At 36.4% G+C, this 20,490-nt stretch overlaps 1 protein-coding gene across 1 annotated transcript in view; it reads left to right on the forward strand.

The window, feature by feature from the left end:
• LOC126506075 (contactin-6) overlaps positions 1 to 20,490 on the forward strand; it is a 340,519-nt gene that overhangs the window by 185,380 nt on the left and 134,649 nt on the right. The window contains exon 5 of the mRNA XM_050149362.1: positions 4,089 to 4,184. Coding sequence (XP_050005319.1) covers positions 4,089 to 4,184 — 96 coding nt within the window. The remainder of the gene's footprint in view (positions 1 to 4,088; positions 4,185 to 20,490) is intronic.

Consider the following 20,490-nt stretch of genomic DNA (forward strand, 5'->3'; position numbering starts at 1 on the left):
TTTACCTGGAATTGAAAAGTAATGGTTAAGAAATGAGGGGTCTTCTCATCATGGTCATAATGAATTCTGATTAACCCTAAAAACCTGACCCATGTTTCTGTGTTTAAGAGGCTGACAATTTGACACTAGAGGCATTCAATCCAAAGTGTCCTAATATCACACCGCCCTTCAGTTTCTCATCACTTACATTGACAGGGTTTTTCTTCCTGTGACCACTAAAAATGAATGATCATTTAATGATCTCTTTCAAATATAATAGTAAAGGGGGATAAAAATATTCAGATTAACCACCTTTTGGGGCTATAAGAAATAGAAACAATAGGTCTATCTATTGACTGTTAATTTTGAAATATAGTTAAGTAAGATTTTATTTAAAGGAATACAAAGCCAAATCTCAAAGAACACAGTTTAAGTCAATAGCTTTCTTTTATCAGTGCTGAAATTTGAACCCAACATTCTTGTATGCTTGTCAAGTGTTTACCACTGAACTGTGACCCTAATCATATTAATTTGTATTGATGGCACCAACATACATGAATATCTCTCAGTTTTTCTATAACCAAAAAGGAAATGGAATGGATTTGATTAAATAACACTGCACAAATAGCATGCCAGCCTTGCCAGATCCTCTGGTCGTAAACAACTAATGACTGTTGATTAAGAGCAAATGGAGAAACAGGTCCAATTATGGGGATAAACAAATTACATCTTGGGGAAATTTTTCATTTCAAACAGTATGAAACAGGTGCTGGAGAGGATGGCTAAGATATTTGCCTTGTGACTGTGAGTGTGAGGCCTGAGGTTCTTCACCAGAAACCCTGTAAGTAAAGCCGGAACTGATAACTCATAATCCCATCCCTGGATAGGAGATAGGCTCCTGGGAATTACTGGCCAGCTAAACTTGACCCAGGTGAGCTATAGGTTGATGAGAGATAGTGTCTGGAGAGTGACACTTGATTGTGACCTCTCGTCTCCATGTGTACGCTCACCCTCATGCTTGCCCACCTGCACATGCATGAATGTTAAAACGTCAAGAACAGATGCGTTACTAATCACATAACATGTCTCATGTATCTCTTTCTCTGGACCCAGGACTTCACATTCTGAAAACCAAAACGGATATTTATTTGGGAAGTAATGTAGTTCCACTGCAAAAGTGCTAACTAGATAATGTTTGATGGGGAAGCTCAGCCAATTACAACTGGCTAGGGTGTGGCGGCCTGGAGCCCAGGTAGAAAAGCAGGGGAGAAAGGTGCCCACGCTTGCACGCGCTCTCTCCGTGCTGTGCTCGCTGGACCATTTTGGATTTCGGACCTCTCACTTGGTTAGCGTGACTTTCCCCCTTTTTCAAGTATTAAAAAATATAATTGTTGTTCTTGAGCTGGTCTGGTTATTCATCGTACCGACCGGACACGCAAACGCTACAAATGTTTCTTGCATTTTCTATCCTCGCAAATAAACCAGCAAATATTCTCTTTCCAGTTTCATCTGGAGTTTTGGACTATCCAAAGTTTTTATTCTATTCAGTGAATACTCTGTAGTCCATTTTATATCCACACCCAGATCACTTCTCCTGATTCCATTTTCTTACAAAGGCTGTCCTTCCACATGCCCTTTGATAGCTTTTCTAGCTTAGCCAACAAACTAATAGTAGAGTTCTCCAACGCCTTCCATGTTCTTCCTAAATCTTCCCTCTTGTTTCCAGCTTGCTCTGAAAAGTTGAATTGTATGCCTCTGAACCACAAGCCCTTATCTACAATTGGTTTTGTCTGAAAATGTCACTAAATTTGTTTTCCCAATATCACATACGATGAACAATTTCTGTCTAAACTTTTTTTTTTACATCTTCATTGCTCATTCCATATTTTCTCTTGTCTTTTTATCTTTCTCTTATTACTTCCTCTTATCTATTGTTACTCCACCTCTGAACAGTTCATGTTTTCACTATTTAAATCTAGAGACATATTTGCTAAGTGCTTCATATTAAAAATTATAGTGTCACTCCATATTTGTTAATATAGCTTTAAGTAATTTATTTGTTATAAATCCTCTTCTTACACATCTATACTGTATATTTCCCCTGTCCATGGATGAGATGTTCCAAAGACAACATGCCACTAATATAGCATCTTCTTTGTTATAATATGTATAACTTTTCAGATCATACTATAGTGGGACTTTAAAGAACCTTAAAACATACTCTAATGTAAAGTACACAGGGATTACAAAATGTTCATGAAGGAACTGACATACCTCAGATAATCTTCTAGTATAAACAATATGACAGATTTTTAAAATATCCCTTTTATATGATTACTTTGTAACAGTTTATTAAGTTGCTTATATATCATATGTATGTTCTTATTGTATTTCTTTTGCAATTCAGTAGTACTATACATTTATTCAGAAATATGTCTCTCTCCTGTTGTTTAACAATATGACATTAAGCAATGTGTTTTAGGCAGCTAAGTCTATCTTGTGATTCTCCTTTAAATGTCTTCTTGGTTTTGAAATTACAGGTACACACTACCATGCATACTTTATGTACTTTCCAAATCAATCTGCTCTGAGCTGATAGCTTCGTTCTGATTAATTGAAGCGGGTATGATTTCTAAGATGATTTATTATTACTTTTAAAGAAATATTCTTTTATATTAGTATAGTCCATATGAATATTAATTTCAGAACCCAAATTGTCTGCTGAATGACAGCAGAAGTGACTTCTTTGCACTATGAAGTCTGTACATCTAGAACTTTAGTCTCATTTATTTTTATTTATGGAAGGAATAGTCTCCCTTCCCTGACATAGCCAAGCTTGGTGCTCATATGCTATATTAGGTCTGTGCTTTCTTCATTTCCTTTGAAGGATGTCTGAAGGTAAAAGGTTAAATTACAGTAATAAAGAGATCACTCAATAAATGCCTCAAGCACAATAGAACTTGCAGTTTTGATCCATACAACCTGCTTTAAAAATAATTAAACTCATTTTTAATGTGCCATATATTTATACAACATGTAGTGATCATATCCATCCATCATTTCCAATGCCAACCTCCTCCTAGAGAGCCCCCAGTCCATCTCCGACTAAGCTTCATTTTATTTCATTATTTTTCATTAATAATACATAGAGTGCAGTTACGGCTGTGCATAGGCACATGGGTATGTGGCCACCACTTGGACTTGAGCCAACTCCCAGTATCACATCCTGAAAGCAGAGTGATTCTTCCTTCCTCAGCAGCATCAATTACCTGTAATTCCTGCTTCATGCTGGACTTTTGACTAGTTTGATTTTGTGTAGGTAAGCATGGTGCTGTGATTTGATGTGTAATAGACATGTTATATCAAGTACCAAGAAGTATTTATGTCTTAGATCTCTTCCACCTCTATAACATGAAGATGCCAGAGCTCAGTGTGGGAAGGTTGATATATGATGCACCCACAACTGAGTGTTTCGAGTTATTTATACTTGGCACTCAAACCAGGTATGAGTTTCTGCATTAACTACTACCCATTACCAAAGATGCTTCTTTGGCCAAAACTGAAAGAAACACAAGGCTATGCTATCAAGAAATGTTTAGAAGACAGTTTGACATCATGAGTGTTTCTCAAAGCAAAAACAGTAGGTTTCTCCATTAAGGCCCATGATCTCTCCAGATATGTTTTTTGATCAGATTTATTTACCTGGTATGAAATGCCCCCTCATATCCAATTGACATGCAAATAAGTACATTTTCAGTATTGTACCAATTCAGTACATTTTACCAGGGAGGTCAGTATTTTAGCATGTAGAACTAGCATCTTGTGAGACCACTGATGTCTTTTCTCCCTTAACCATCTTCATAGTAAACCCTGGCACCACATAAGCTTTGTGGGAGGAAGAAGTATTTTGTAGTCAGGTCAAGGTTGATTTCTCTACGTCCTGTAAGAAAAGTGAGGGGTGTCTTTAGCAGTAGGGTATTACCATGTGGTTATGTTTGGCAACCAAGTGCTACTTATAACAATCAAAATAAGTTTCGTTTAAGACATCCAGATTTTTATGAAACTCTGAAAAGTAAGGGATTCTAAACCTGTTTTCTTTGTTTTCTAAGATATTGAAGACTTTGAAACCAAAACCAGAAGCACAGTGTCCGTCCGAGAAGGTCAAGGTGTGGTGCTCCTCTGTGGCCCACCACCACATTTTGGAGGTATGTTGTGGGTAGTTTGTGTCAGCCAATCCTTGGGCTCCATCAGAAGGTAAAGGAGGCACACAACATCCTAGAATAACTGACATTTCACCTACATTCATAGGATCTGAGAAAGCTCCAGGAAGTTCACCAGCCATCTAGACAGTCCTGTAATCTAATGTTTTTATATTTAAAATGCTCTTCATATCTGGGCAGTGGTGGCTCATACTTTTAATCCCAGCACGATGGAGGCAGAGACAGGTAGATATATCTGAGTGTGAGGCTAGCCTACAGAGCAAGTTACAGGACAGGCTTCATAAGCTAACAGAGAAACTCTTTCTTAAAAAAAATAAACAAAACACAGCAAAGCAAAACAAATCTCTTCTTTTAGCCACTGGACAAATATGTCCCTAACAAGATGATGCTGGGAGCTCTAAACAGTGCTGGTGTTGGGCCTGCTATAGAACTGAGTAGATGATATGATGCTATGACCCATCACTCAGGACAATGTATATGTCAATGAACTCTGAAATTCAGCTTCTTCTTACATAGAATTAGGCAAACAATATTAACAGTGTCTTATATCTAAATTAATTTGACTTATGTAATGTACCTTAATAAAAATGAAAATTACAATTATTTCATTTTTTATAGTTTAAGCTAAAAGGTTTTAAGCAGAGTCTACTGGAAATGGTCCCATGGAAGCATCACAGACATTCATACTGCCTATTCATATTAGCTTCCATACAAAAACGAGTTCTTAAAAAGATCAAACATATTCTTTTAAGATAAAAGGCAAATTTGTGCTTCTAATGTTAAACTAAATCTTCTTTATAAGTTTTTAAAATATTTTATTATTATTTTCATTTATATCACCTTTGTGATGTGCCAGCACAAAAAGCAAAGAAACCTAATTAGAAGCTAACAATATATTTTTCCTCACTCCTAACAAATATGGCATTATGTTCACCTAAGGTGTTAGAGAGTTGCTATGTGCACAATGCTGTCTCAGCATCAAGTTATATTCTTGTAAGTGCACACAATCATTTCTTATGTTTTGGATAGTGTCTTTTTTTCTTTCTTGACCTTATGGAAAATTCTATTCTTGTAACAATGTCTGGTATTGAAAAATAAGGAAACACTAGGTCCTTTGGTACTTTGACTACATTCAAAGATTCCTGGCAGTGTTGAAAATTTTTCAGTCTTGGTTTAATCATTGATGATATAAATGAAAAATAATTGTGAGTAAACCACACACACACACACACACACACACACACTAAAGTAAAAACAGTCTTTTAAAACAAAAAGGCCTTACTGCCATGTAATGAGTCCTATGAAACTAAATCAGTGGATAACACTGAATACATTAAAGTAAGAACTTTGTAAGGAACAAGACTCTTGGATGAGAGTGAATGCAAGTTTGCCTATTTCCATGGGCAATGATCAGAATCATTCCATGGATATCTGACAATGATGATTTCTGGGTAGCATAACAATTTCCTCCTGGAAAATTTTATCATTGATCAAAAGTAAATTTATCTCTTTGACAAAAGGTTTGATGGAATAATAGTCTTTGAAGTAGAACATAATATATCTTTGTGTCTTCTCATGGCTTTTGCTATATATTTCTTCAGGGTCATACTTTCATTAAGAGCTTTTTATTTCCTTGAGTTTTCCTAAGTGTCTGCTATTTGTTTGCAATTTTTCCCCATTGGTATTGTTTTCTCTACTTTTAAGTTATTGACTTTTATCTGCTACTTTGCCAAAAAGGTTTGTTAGTTGTGCTGAGATGTGGCACTTTTATATTCATTCATTCCTCTTCTTTTTCCTCCTCCTCCTCCTCCTCCTCCTCCTCCTTCTTCTTCTTCTTCTTCTTCTTCTTCTTCTCTCTTTTTTGAGAAAGGGTTTCTCTGTGAATTAGTCTTGGGCTATCATGAAACTCATTCTGTAGATTAGTAGGTCTCGAACTCACAGTTATCCACCTGCTTCTACCTGCCATATGCTAGAATTAAAAGCATGTGCCACTACCTCCTGGCACATTTTTTCAAGTAATATAAAATATTTATCTTATTTATTTATTTATTTTGTGTGTGTGTCTATTTCCATGAGTCAACATAATTCTAATTCTTATGTGCTGATATCAATATTGCTTCTCTTAGAAATCAGTTATAGACTCCATAATGACAGCAGGTCATAAAGGCTGCTGGTTTTTCAACAAATTATGTACAAGTTAGTTCTGTGCCTTTCTGTCCATACACATCTAGTACAGTGTGTGCAAAAAGTCTTTCTACATAAAGGGAAAAGTCATAATAATTTTGATATCATTAGCCTATGAGTGTCTTTTATTGTTCCTCTAGTATGTTCACAAAAATATATTCAAATCATCTTTTAACAATAGAAGTATTTGAAATATATTTAAATATGTTTTATAAAGAAACATTCTAAGAAATACTTAATGTTTTTGAGTTCTATAAGACTTTCTGTCAAAAAAGTGTCTGTGCCCCAAAACAAGATGTGAAAAAGAATTTATGGATGTTGATGGAGCGACAGGCCACTCTGTTGTGTGCCACTCTGTTGTATGAGGAGCAGCGGGCTATATCCCGCCACCTGGCTAGCTTTACCCAAAATAATTACACGGAACTGTATTCTTTTAAACGTCGCCTAGCCCATTAGTTCCAGCCTCTTATTGGCTAGATCTTACATAGTGATCTAACCTATTTCTAATAATCTGTGTAGCCCACGAGGTGGCTTACCATGGAAGATCTTAACCTGCATCTGTATAGAGTGGGAGAATCATGGCAACTGCCTGACTTGGTTTCTTTCTCCCAGCATTCTGTTCTGTCTACTCCGCCTACCTAATTTTCTGTCCTATCAGGGCCAAGCAGTTTCTTTATTAATTAACCAATGACCTTCCTCCATCCCATGGAGTTTCCATATAAATGCTGACTAATAGCATGACATATCAACAATGTAAGTGTTATAGAATATAGTCATTCAGCCAGAACAGCTCTGATCTTCATGAGATTAGCTGTGCCTGTTTGCCACAGATCATGAAGGCTGAACTGTTGACATTACTTCATGAAAGGAAGGGCTTGTGACAGCCTATTGGAATTTTATCTGATATAGCAGTTAACATTCCTAAACATTTATGTGCAACTTTGCCTTCATTGCACATGGCCTGGACTGAGGTTATACCCATAGTGATACATTACATAATCTTGGGAGGTTAATAGAATGAGACTCTACCTACATTGCTATGCAGTAGCCATCATGTACACTGCATTTTACATTGGGTGTAGACCTTCCTGTACAATTACTTTGAGGCCACCATTACTCCTGTCCACAAACTCACAATCAAACTCCTTGAGTGGGCACAATAAACTCATTGGTTCCACAGTGTAAACTTTGGTGGATTAGTACTTTGATTTGTTTTTGAGTCTTTATGAGAATGGAGAAGACAATATTTAAGAATCCCCATGGGAGAATTTTCTTCCTGTAATATAGCATTACAACACAGCATAATATAACATAAGAATTTAACCTGATATGACAATATAATCCAGCATAACATGTCACTATAACAACAATAGAACATAAATTATGATATTCCTACAACTAAACAGATAGGATTAAGAAGTTATTATTCCTTTCACATGAATAGAAGAAAACTGACCTCTCATACTGATGTTTTGTGAATGTTTTCTTCCCAAATTTAGCAGTAACCAAAAGTATAGAGATGCTGTCCCTCTGGGGGAAAAGGGGAGAATTTTAGGGAGGCTGAAGCTATTCTCACAAAGAATGGGCTCGTGAAATGGAAAAGCATCCCCTGTGCATATAAAAAAATAATTATGATATAACCTATCATTTTAGTATATAACATTTTAATAAAATCAGGAGTGATTTTTATTAATCTTAATATTTTATATATAATCTTAGTATTCAGTCTCATTTAATCTTATGATATCTGTATCAGCAAGTTTCTTGTTTCTGAAACATATTCCTGAGATAATACATGTTTAGAGATAAAGAGCTGGTTTGGGGTCATGGACATAATGGCAAAATGACATAGCCTATATGTTCATTCTCTCTCTCTAAACATATGTTTATTTATATATTTTGAGATCAAGATAAGTATATATGTTTATATGTGTGTATGTATGTACATATATACATAAGTATACCCATATAAGTATCTAAATCTCTCTATGTCTCATAATATATAAAAAATAGATCATTTCTCATTGTTTGATTGTTTTTGTTTTTGTTTTTGTTTTGTTTTGAGACAGGATTTCTCTGTAGCTTTACAGTATGTCCTGGAACTCCATCTATAGACCAGACTAGCTTTGAACTCACAGAGATCTGCTTGCCTCTGCCTCCCACGTGTTGAGATTAAAGGTGTGTGTCACTAATAGATAGTATTTTTAAGTACCCATCAGCAGGTTTCTGTTAATTCATCCTAGGGCATTTTATTTTATCATTATTGTTATTACTATTATTTTATTACTTTAAAATACCAATCGAAATTCCCACTGCCTACTCTCCTCCAAGCCCTCTACAAATGGTCCTCCCTCCCCTCTCCAATCTTAAAAGAGGGCAAGGCACCTATATCTGTGGAAAGTCCAAGGCCCTCCCCACTACATCTAGGTTGAACAAGGTATACATCTAAAGAGAACAGGATCCCAAAAAGCCAGTACACATAGTAGAGACAAATCCCAGTGCCACTGTCAATGGCCCCTCAGTCTGCCTTAACTGTCAACCATATTCAGTTTGTTCCCATGCTTGTTCACTCCCAGTCCAGCTGGAGTTGGTGAGCTCCAATTAGCTCAGGCAAACTGTCTCAGTGGGTGAACCCTTTATGGTCTTGACCTCCTTGCTCATATTCTCACTCCCTCCACTCTTCAAATGGACCTTAGGAGCTCAGTCCAGTGCTCTGATGTGATTCTCTGCCTCTGTTTCCATCTGCTGTTGTACAAAGATTTTATGGTGATATTTAAGATAATCATCAGTCTGACTACAGGGCAAGGACAGTTTGAGCCCCCTCTCCTCTATTGCTTAGGGTCTTAGCTGGGGTTACCCTTGTGGATTCCTGGGAATTTTTCTAGAGCCAGGTTTTTTGCAAACCCCAAAATGACTCCCTCAATCTCTTTCCTTGCTCTCATATCTGTCCTTCCTCCATCTCGACTATCTCATTCCCTTAAGTTCTCCTCAACCCTCCCCTTCTCTTCTCCTTTTCCCTTTCTCCCATTCCTTCTAATCCCTGTAGTAATACAAGCAGTGGGGCTGCGTCCCCGGCACCCAGCAGACTGCATGGCTAGCTTATGCCCTGAAATAATTACATGGAAACTGTATTCTTTTAAACACTGCTTGGCCCATTAGTTCTAGCCTCTTATTGGCTAACTCTTACATATTGATCTAACCCATTTCTAATAATCTGTGTAGCCCACGAGATGGCTTACCAGGGAAGATCTTAACCTTCATCTGTGTTGGGTGGGAGAATCATGACGACTCCTGACTCAGCTTCTTTCTCCCAGCATTCTGTTCAGTCTACTCTGCCTACCTAATTTTCTGTCCTATTAAAGGGCTAAGGCAGTCTCTTTATTTAACCAATTAAATTAACACAAAACAGAAGACTCTTCCCCATCAACCCCCCACACCCATGCTTCCACTATTTTCAAGTGATCTCGTCTGTTTCTAATTCCCAGGTGGGTCTAAATATGTTTTTCTTTGGGTTCGCCTTATTACTTAGCTTCTCTAGGACCATGAACTATAGACTTAATGTCCTTTGAGTATCCACTTATGTATGAATACATACCATATTCATTTTGGGGGGTCTAGGTTACCTCACTCAGGATAGTGTTTTCTAATTCCAGACATTTGCATGCAAAATTCAAGATGCCAATTTTTTATTTTATTTTATTTTTTTACTACTGAGCAGTTCTTTAATGAAAGATGACTCAGAGGTTAAGAGTACTGACTACTCTTCCCGAGGTTCTGAGTTCAATCCCCAGCAACCACATAGTGGTTCATAACCATCTAAAATGGGATCTGGTGTCCTCTTCACATCAAGACTTGTGAATCAACAGGACAGTTTATTTTAAAATGAAAGAATAAAGAAATTAGCCACATTTAAAAAAATCAAAAATCAACATTTCTATGAGATAATAGTTTTCACCATTGAAGACGATGAATCTGCTTATAATTTGGGATATGAACCTTTTAGTTCTGCCTTCATAATATTTGTGAATTTCTAGTTTATTTTAAAGGAACTGTCATTTATTTTTTTTTCTGGCCCATTTCTCTGGTAGAATCATTGACTGTGTGCCAGTGGTTGAGATCAGCTGTGCCTGTGGGAAGAAAATAGCACTGTTTTGTGTTTTGTGAGCCTAATATTTGTGTTGCTGTCATAAAGTAGTTGACAGTTTAACTTAAATTGAAAATCATTCCAAGGAATGACTCAATGACTCAAAACAGCATTGTGTGTGTGTGTGTGTGAGGGGGGGAGAGATAGAGAGAGAGAGAGAGAGAGAGAGAGAGAGAGAGAGAGAGAGAGAGAAGAAAATTACATTGAGAAAAATTCCAAACTTTCATGACCCCTTCCTCCTAGTTGGTATGTTTTCTGTTTCTGGAACAAATAAAAATGGTTTTTTTCTTATTTGGTCAAACAATTCACAATGCATTCATCACCCATTTTTTTTAATCATAAAAATTTTTATTTTTCTCTCATAGTTCCTGACCACAGTTTCTGCTTCTTCCACTCCTCCTAGTCCATACCCCCATATTCCCTTTCTCCTAGATCAATATATTTGGTTTCCTTTAAAAAAAAAAAAAGAACAGGCCTCCCAGGGAAATCTAAGAACATGTCTTCACAAGATACAATAAGACTTGGAAAAAATCCACATGTCTTGGCTGGACACAGGGCAACCCAGTAGGAGGGAAGGTGTTCCAAACACAAATAAAACATCAGAGACATGCCCCAACTCCCATTACTGGGAGTCTCACAAGAACATCAATCTACATAACCATAAGATAAGTCCAGAGGCCTTATCTCAAACCCATTCAGAATCTGTGTTTATCACCCCAATTTCTGTGAGTCCCTATAATCCTTGCTTAGTTGATTTTGTGGGCCATGTTCTTGTGGTGTCCTTGACGACTCTGACTCCTATAATCCTTTCTTCCCTCTCCCGTGGGTTACTCTGGCTTTGTGTAGTATTTGACTGTGGGTCTCTGCATCTGCTCCCATCAGTTGCTAGATGATGACCTTCTGATGGCAATTAGATTAGGCACTGATCTTTGAGTATAGCAGAATATCTTTAGGAATCATCTCATTGACACTTTTTTTTCCCCAAATTGTGTTAGTTCTATCCTAGGTCTCTGAGATGATCTCCTCTGGTTATTGGTCATGTAGTCAGTGTCTGGTGTGTACTCCTTCTTGTGGAGTAGGTCATAAGTTAGACTAGTCATGGACCGGCCACTCCCACAAGTTCTTTGCTATCATCACCCCTGAACAGCTTGCAGGTACATGGGGATACATCCCTCTTACCAATCTTTGTAGGCACACTTGTAAATCCAGCACTAGAGAAACAATGGAGTATTATGAGTCCATAACATTTCGCTACATAGTGGATTTCTTTTTTTTTATATTTTTAATTTTTTTTCATTATTTTTACATACTGGTCACATTTCTCCTCCCTTCTCTCCTTCCATTCCCTTGTCTTGCCTCCCATCTACCTGCTTCTTTATCCACTCCTCCTCCATCTTCATTTAAAATAGGCAGGCCTCCCATGGTCATCACAAAACAATATGACTCACCAAGTTGAGGCAGAACAAAGCTCCTCACCATACATCAAGGCTGGGCAAGGTAATCCAGCATGAGAAAGAGGTTCCCAAAAGCCAGCTCAAGCAACATGAGCAGGTCCCTTCACTGCTAGAAGATCAACAGACAGACCAAACTACACAAGTATCATCCACATTCAGAGGGTTATGTAGGCTCCGTAGCTGATGGTCTAGACTCCATGAGTTCCTACAAGCTCAGGTCAGCTGTCTCTGTGGGTTCCCCTGTCCTGATTTTGACCTCCTGATTCATACAATCTCTCTTTTCTCTCTTCAGTAGGAATGTCAGAGCTTGGCCCAGTTCTTAACTGTGCATCTCCGCATCTTCTTCCATTAGTTACTAGATGAAGGCTCTCTTTACAGGAGCTTTTCAGTTTCAGGAGGTCTCATTTGTTATTTTTTGTTATATTTAGGAAGTTGTCTCCTGTGCCAATGTGTTCAAAGCTAACTTTTACTTTTTCTTCTAACAGGTTCAGTTTGGTTGGATTTATATTGATGTCTTTGACCCAGTTGAATTTAAGTTTTGTGCATGGAGAAAGATAAGGTTCTATTTGGAATCTTCTGCATGTTGACATCCAGTTATAGCAATATCATCTGTTGAAGATGCTTTCTTTTTTCCATTGTATAATTTTGTCTTCTTTGCTAAAAATCAGATATTAATATGTGTGTGGATTTACATCAGATTCTTCAGTTCAATTCCATTGATCTATCTGTTTGTTTTTATGCCAATACCATGATTTTTATTACTATAGTAATAAAACATACATATGGCATACAAACATGCACCTACACCCTCACCTGGATTCACACATGTGTGCATGTGCTCACACACACACACACACACACACACACATTAGAACTTGAAGTCAGGGTTGGTGATGCCTCTGGAAGTTCCTTTATTGTGTTAGTTATCCTAAGATTTTTTTCCATATGAAGTTGAATATTGTTCTTTTAAGTTCTTTAAAGAATTCTGTTGGGATCTTGATGGGAATTACATTGAAACTGTAGATTGCACTTGGGTAAATTGTCATTTTTATTACTGCGTTAATCCTACTGCTTCAAGAGCATCTGAGATATTTTCATTTTCAGATATTGTCTTCTATTTCTTTCTTAAAAGACTTAAAGTTCTAGTAATATAGCTCTGTCACTTGTCTGATTACAGTTACACCAAGATATTTTATATTATTTGTATATTGGAAAGTGTTGATTCTTTGATTTCTTTCTCACATTATCAACTGTAGGGAGGAGGGCTACTGAGCTTTTGAGTTAATCTTGTATCCAACCATATCACTGAAGGTTTATATCAGCTGTAGGAAATGACTGGTAGACTTTTAGGGTCACTTATGTATACTATCATATCATCTGTAAATAGTGAAAGTTTGACTACTTCCTTCACAATTAGTATCTCTTTGATCACCTTTTGTTGTCTTAGTGCTATGGCTAGATACGGAGAGTGTGAATAGCCAAGTTTTGTTCATGATTTTAGTTAAATATTTTTGAGTTTCTCTCCATTTAATTTGATGTTAATGGTTCTGTACTAACCATTTTTTAATTATGTTTTAGTATGTTTCTTGTATTTCTGATCACTTCAAGACCTTTTGTTGTGTTTCAGTATGTTCCTCATATTACTGATCACTCCAAGACCTTTCTTCTGTAGAGGTGTTGAATTTTGTCAAAGCCTTTTTCAACATTTAATGAGATAATCATGCTTTTTTTCTTTCAGTTTATTTATATGGTGGATTATATTGGCAGATTTTCATATGCTAAACTCTGGGATGAAGTCTCCTTGATCATTGTTGGATGATCTTTTTCTATGCAATTTTGGATTTGATTTGTAATTATTTTATTAATGTTTTTGCATCAATGTTGATGAGGTAGATTGGTCTGTAATTCTCTTTGAAACATTTTTGATTTGGGTATCAGAATAACTGTGGACTCATAAAAAATTGGTAATCTTCCTTCTGGTTTCTCTTGTGTTAAACAATTTGAATATTGGTATTAGCTCCTTTTTGATATTCTGGTAGAATTCCACACATCCATTTGGTCCTGGGTATTTTTTTTTTTTTTTTTTTTTTTTTTTTTTTTTTTTTTTTTTTTTTTTTTTTTGAGAGGCCTTTAACAAGTGCTTCTATTTCCTTGGGAGTTACAGCTCTTTTTAAAATTGTTTATCTGGTCTTGATTTTGTTTTGGTATGTGTAGAAAAGGGCCCACTTGTTTGTCCCAGCCACCCAGAACTGAAATAACCACACAGAAATTGTATTAATTAAACCACTGCTTGGCCCATTAGCTCTAACTTCTTATTAGGTAATTCTTACATCTTAATTTAACCCATTTCTATTAATCTGTATATTGCCACATGGCTGTGGCATACTGGCCAGATTCTAACCAGCGTCTGTCTCAGACAGAGAATCCATGGCTTCTCCTGGCTCTGCCTTTTTTCCTCCCAGTATTCAGTTCTGTCTTCCCTGCCTATCTAAGTTCTGCCCTATCAACAGGCCAATACAGCTTCTTTATTCATTAACCAATAAAAACAACACAGAACGAAGGACCCCCACACCAGGTATGTGGCACATATCCAGAAAGTTGTCTATTTCTTTTATATTTTCTAATTTCATTTTGTGAAGTACAAGTTTTCAAAGTATGATCTCTGAATTTCCTCAGTGTCTGTTGCTATGTGCCCCTTTTCATTTCTGATTCTGTTAATTTGGATGGTCTCCTTTCTCTACCTTTTAGTTAGTTTAGATAATGGCTTGTATATCTTGTTAATTTTCTAAATCTCATTGAATATGCAAAAGACAGGTAACATGTTAACATCATATTCATAATGTCACAAAGTTATTGAGCATGCTAACACTCACTAAATATTTTAAAATGTAATTAGTGCTTTTGATTTTTCCATTTTCCTTGGGAACAATGGAGAAAAAAGGCAGCCTTTTGCTTCACAAATTGTAAAGACTTTCATACAAATCACAACATTTATCGAGAAGGTGAAAAATAGGCAGCAGAGAATAGGAGATAGTAGGAATTCCTACAACTTGTTTAGGTTTAAAAAAACTTTATTGACATTTTAGAAAAGAAATGAACATATTAGAGAGGAGTTTTATGAAAAGAAAATTTAGACAAATATATATGTCAAGGATCTATGTTAGAACTGCATATGGCTTATTGAAGGAACAAGAGAAACATCCGTGTAGACATACCAAATCATTCCTAGCAGTGTCATTGAAAATAAAAAATCCTACTTTGAAACACTTTAAGTCCTTTGATTTAATTTTGCTTTGTTTCCTGAATGAGATCAGAATATATTAAATTGAGAAGAAGAAAAACCCACATTCTGTGATTTCCATTTTTGTTATCGATAAGAAGAATATCATCTGTTGACCACAATATAGAGATGACTGATAATGGTCTTAGACCATTGATTGTGGTCAACAGATAATATCTCACCATCTTCAGTATGTGTGTAGAAATTATAATGGAAACAATTTCCTAAAGATTTGGATTGAGATCATATGAGAAAGTTGTGAATAGCTCCAGAGTCTACGTTCTTACACTAAAGTTGAAATTGGATGTTGTTTCTTAGTGGTATAGAAACACTAAAATGAGGTCAAGAACATAAAAGGAGCTGCAAAATCTTAGGAATAAGATTTTTATGTTATTATTTTTGAGAATTTTGTACAGCATATTTTAAATATAGTCTCTTTGTTGTTTTCCTTTCGAGACAGGGTTTCTCTGTAGCTTTGGAACCTGTCCTGGAACTAGCTCTTGTAGACTAGACTTGCCTCGAACTCAAATAGATTCGCCTGCCTCTACCTCCTAAGTGCTGGGATTAAAGGCATACGCCACCGATGCCCAGTTTGAATATATTCTTTTCTCTTCCTCAATTTCTCCTAGGTTCTCCCTCATCTCCCTACCTGCACAGACTCATGTTCTTTCTGAAACAAGCAAAAAATCCAAACAAATAAGTACACACACACATATGGAATTATTCTGCCAACTACTTTTGAGCATAATGCCTGCCTTGGTGTATGTACGGTTGCCATATGCAGGGTCACTCCATTGAGGACTACATGATTTCACTCTCCCAGCAGCAAGCACTTAAAAATGCATTCTTGTCTAGGAGTGTGTGACCTTGTGCCAATTTCCCTGGCTCCATGCTGGTATTTTGACAAACTTAATCAAATGAAGATCCTGTGCAGGCTTCTCCAACTCTGAAAATTCATATGTATATCAGCTCTGCTGCATCTGGAAAGCCCTGTTAGTACACATGAACTGCCAAATGTCAAATAAATGATGAGAGCAGGATACAGCACTTGGTCGGGAAAGGCATAGATTGCAAAGCAGCACCTCAGAGAATGTTCTAGCTGGAGAACTGGAATGCCAAAGAACAGTTTGGTTCCTTTTTTTTCTTGCCTTTTTTTTTTTTTTTTTTTTTTTTTGCTTTTTTCCCTCTGCCTATGTTTCTCCAGTAAATCCTTTAAAAAGCATCCTGACCATCAGGTCACTATTATCTTATTTCCTTGGAGCTCTTTGGTGGAGGAGGTTCATCTGTTCATGTGTTGCTTTCATTAGTTAAAGAATAAACAAACTACTTTGGGCCTGATAGGGCAGAACTTAGGTAGGCAGAGAAGACAGAACTGAATGCTGGAAGGAAGAAGGGCAGAGTGAGAGACGCCATGTTTCCTCTGCCTGAGATGGACACCAGTTAGAATCTTGCTGGAAAACCATAGTCATTTGGCAATGCACAGATTAATAAAAAATGGGTTAAATTAAGACGTAAGAATTGGCCAATGAGAAACCGGAACTAATGGGCCAAGCAATGTTTTAATGAATACAGCTGTCCTAAAGCTCTGTTCTCCCCTTCTTTCCCACTTAAGCTCTCACTTTATGAATATAACACGGTGAGACATTTGACTAGCAAATGCCTAGGTAGCAATATTTGATTTAGAGAGATGAACTCATAACATACAACATATAAATATTACTTGCTGTCACGTGAATGGGGAGAATGATGAGTATCGACTTTTGTCAAAATACTTAGGTTCTATAACTGTGATACCATACCTTGGCCAAAAAGTAATTTGAGGAGGAAAGGCTTGTTTAGCTTGCATATTTCTGGACATATTTCACTGAGGGAAGTAAAGGCAGGAACCTGGAGGCAGAAACTGAAACAGAGACCTTGGGGGCATGATAAACCTTAATAACTTGTTCCTCAAATCTTGCTCAGCCAAGACAATAGCACCCAGGATCACCTATCCAGGGGCAACATAGCCCAAACTGGGCAAGGCCTTCTGTTAGTCAAGAAAATGGCTTGCCCAAAGGCTATTCTGGTTGGTTGCATTTTCTCAATCGAGGTTCATGTTTTTCAAGTGACTGTAGTTTGTGTCAAATTGAAAAGTGTTTAATTAAGGCAGCTATACATTTGGCACTGAGCATAGCCAATTTTATATCTCAGTTCATTTGACATTTTCAAGGAAGCTATTTCACTATTATACCTTTAGCAATGGCTTTTAAGTTGTTAATTTGGTTGTAATTGTACATTTGGTACTCAAAGGATCCTACCAAAACAACAATTTATTTATACTTTTGCATAACTTGGATGGCTGTGTTTGGTTCATTCTAGCTCAAAGTATGAATTTAGTGCTCCATAATGTATAAAAAGGCATATGTGGATTTCACCAAGGACAGTGGATTTTGCTGTTTAAAATGCATGAACAGTGCTGCAACCAAGAGGCATATGGCTTTCCCCACTCTTTGTAAATGACCAAAGTTCAATTTGGCAAGTGTCACTGTTGCTACATTTTTTCCTGGAAGAGATATAATGGAGCATCACTACCTCTTACCAAGAATCCAGAGAAGAGCCCAAGCAAAATTCTACAGAAGTTCATTCTGGTGAAACAATTAGTTCATTAGGGATTTTACAGAAATTACTTATAGGAGTGAGGACATTCCTCTCCAAAATGGCTACACCCAGAAAGCATTAACCATTAGGGTTGAGTGCCTCCTTAAAAGCTGTGTAGGTGGAATTCTTACTCTAGTCTTCCTTGGTCTTTGTGTATTCCAGCCCCTGCTCTGGGTCACACATAGCAGTTTCTACTTAGTAAGGAATAGTTGGATGCTCAAGAAAGAATCCCATGCCCCATCTTATAGCTCTATTCAGGGTGCAAACCATTATCCAGCTACCTGGAATGATCTTCTGCTAGGGTGCATTGCTGGACTACCCAAGATGGTGGTTACTTGGCTCAGATGTCAGTATCTCAGGAACACTCTTCATATCCCAACTGCTTACTTCCTCTATTATATTCCTTTCAGTACTGAATAGATTTTTTTTTCTTATTTTCAGACACATTAAACAAAGCTTTCATGGTATAGACTGCTGTCATTATAAAACCCAGTTTTTTTTTTCAACGTAATGATGATTCACAATTTTGAAACAAGTTTTCTTATAGAAAATTGTTGACTAGGAAAATAGTTTCATGTGTAAAGGGTTTGCTGTGTTACTATGAGGACCTGAGTTTAGATCACCATCACTCACATGAAAAATCTTGGACATAGAGACATGCCTAAAAACACATTCCTATAAGGCAGAGAAAAGGTTCTTAGGGCATTTGGCAAGCCATTTTTTCCCAAATTAGAGCTCCATGTTCAGTTTGAACCTGTTCATAAAAAACAGTAAGGAGCAATTAAAGATGATACACAATGTTCATCACTGGCATTTACATACACACCCACACATATGTACACATGCATTCACCACATATTCACAGTGAAGAGAAAATAAGATAGAATAGCATAGGACACTGTGAAAATATTCTTCTTCATTCATGACCACCAAATGCTGCACACAAAACACAATTACCATCATATGCACATTGTGTATAAATGAGAATATATTTTTATCTTAATAGATACCTCTTAAATGACTTAAAGCATTCTTTGTTGAATGCTTTATTATATTATTATAATATAATAATACTTTCCTGCATACTTCTACAGAATAAGGATCTGAGACAAAATAATTAAGTATATTCCTCATACATTTATATTCCTAATCTTCCACATCCTTCTTGGCCTTGTAGTTTTCCCAGAAGTGTTTTCACTTCTTCTTTATGTAGAGTTTGCAGTGTACAATCAATCCTGCAATTATCTGGAACCATACTGGTTACTTTTATGGGGTTGTTTGTAGGTCCCAGAAAATCCTTTTTCCATGGTTCCAGAAAATAGGTGTGTAAATAAAAAAAAATCTAATAAAATCCTGATTCCCAAGCAGCATTTGGAGACCACATAGGTGCTCAAATAGGGATAGATGACAAACATTTCAGGGTATTTTTAGTATTGCATCATAACCTTACTCCACACAATATCAAATACTTTGACACAATAAAGGAATTATTATTCTTAGGGTAGATTTTTGCCAGTGAGTTAGTGTACCCATAATTTACTACCCAAGAGGTTCTCAAATTAATTCCTAAAGAACTGTGCAAGATTTAAAGAATTGTAATAAAGTGTGCTTATTTCAAAATATCCAAAGCAAGGGAGGTTATCCATTAAACATAAGTACTGTATTTCAGATTCTTTATATAATAATTTATTTTTTTGCTTCATGAAACATAACACCACTTTTGAGATCTCTTATGAAGTCCAATAAAGTTTTGTGGTGGGAGGCACAATATTTATTGCTTTGGTCTCTTTCATCAAAGACAGTTCTCTCTAATAAAAATTACCCTTCATGTAATGGTTATCCTTGAATACATATATTTTTCTTTGCATTTTAATTATCATGGTATTATGTATAAGGCTTCTAATTATGTCTGAAACACAATTGTCCCCTGGGGAAATGTCATTTGTTGTATGCTTAAGAGAGCAGCAGATAGTTTTCAATTGCTTGCTGTAGAATTGTCATTTCTAATAATAATAGAATTGTAGAGGATGGTGTTAATGAAAAACTACAAGAATGCTCCAGAAAGGACCAATTATCATTCTGTACTAATGGTGCTGCTGAATCATCATAAAAAGAATGCATCACCACCATTAATAACAGATAAATGTCATAGAGGGTGGAGAGAATATTTAAAAATCCAATGGCTTCAAACTAAGTGTCTCATGAATTATACATTTAATTAAGAAAAGCCAAATGCGAAGGTTTTTAAACTTCTAACTTGGAAGGTCTATTTTTTTTTCTTTCCCCATTAAAAATATACAAATTAAGTCCCAGCTGTAGCTGATGATGAAACTCACAAAAATGATGCTTCCACTGCAGGCTAGCTGTGGGGATGGATGAGCAGAGACAGTCCATGGGGAGGAGGGCAGAGGAGAACAATAACAGCTGAAAGAATTTAGGGCTTTATGTGTTGTGACATTATAGTTCATGTCTATAAATAAATGTGTAAACTCTCATATATATATATAGGATGATTGACAAATATGATATTTCATAAATTAAAAAAAATGACAACTTTTCTATCTACCTCTATGGGCTTTTATTTACACCATG

This window comes from Alexandromys fortis, unplaced genomic scaffold (genome assembly GCF_014885135.2).
Source record: "Alexandromys fortis isolate MF-2015 unplaced genomic scaffold, M_Fortis_MF-2015_v1.1 scaffold_48, whole genome shotgun sequence".
Taxonomy (NCBI): domain Eukaryota; kingdom Metazoa; phylum Chordata; class Mammalia; order Rodentia; family Cricetidae; genus Alexandromys; species Alexandromys fortis.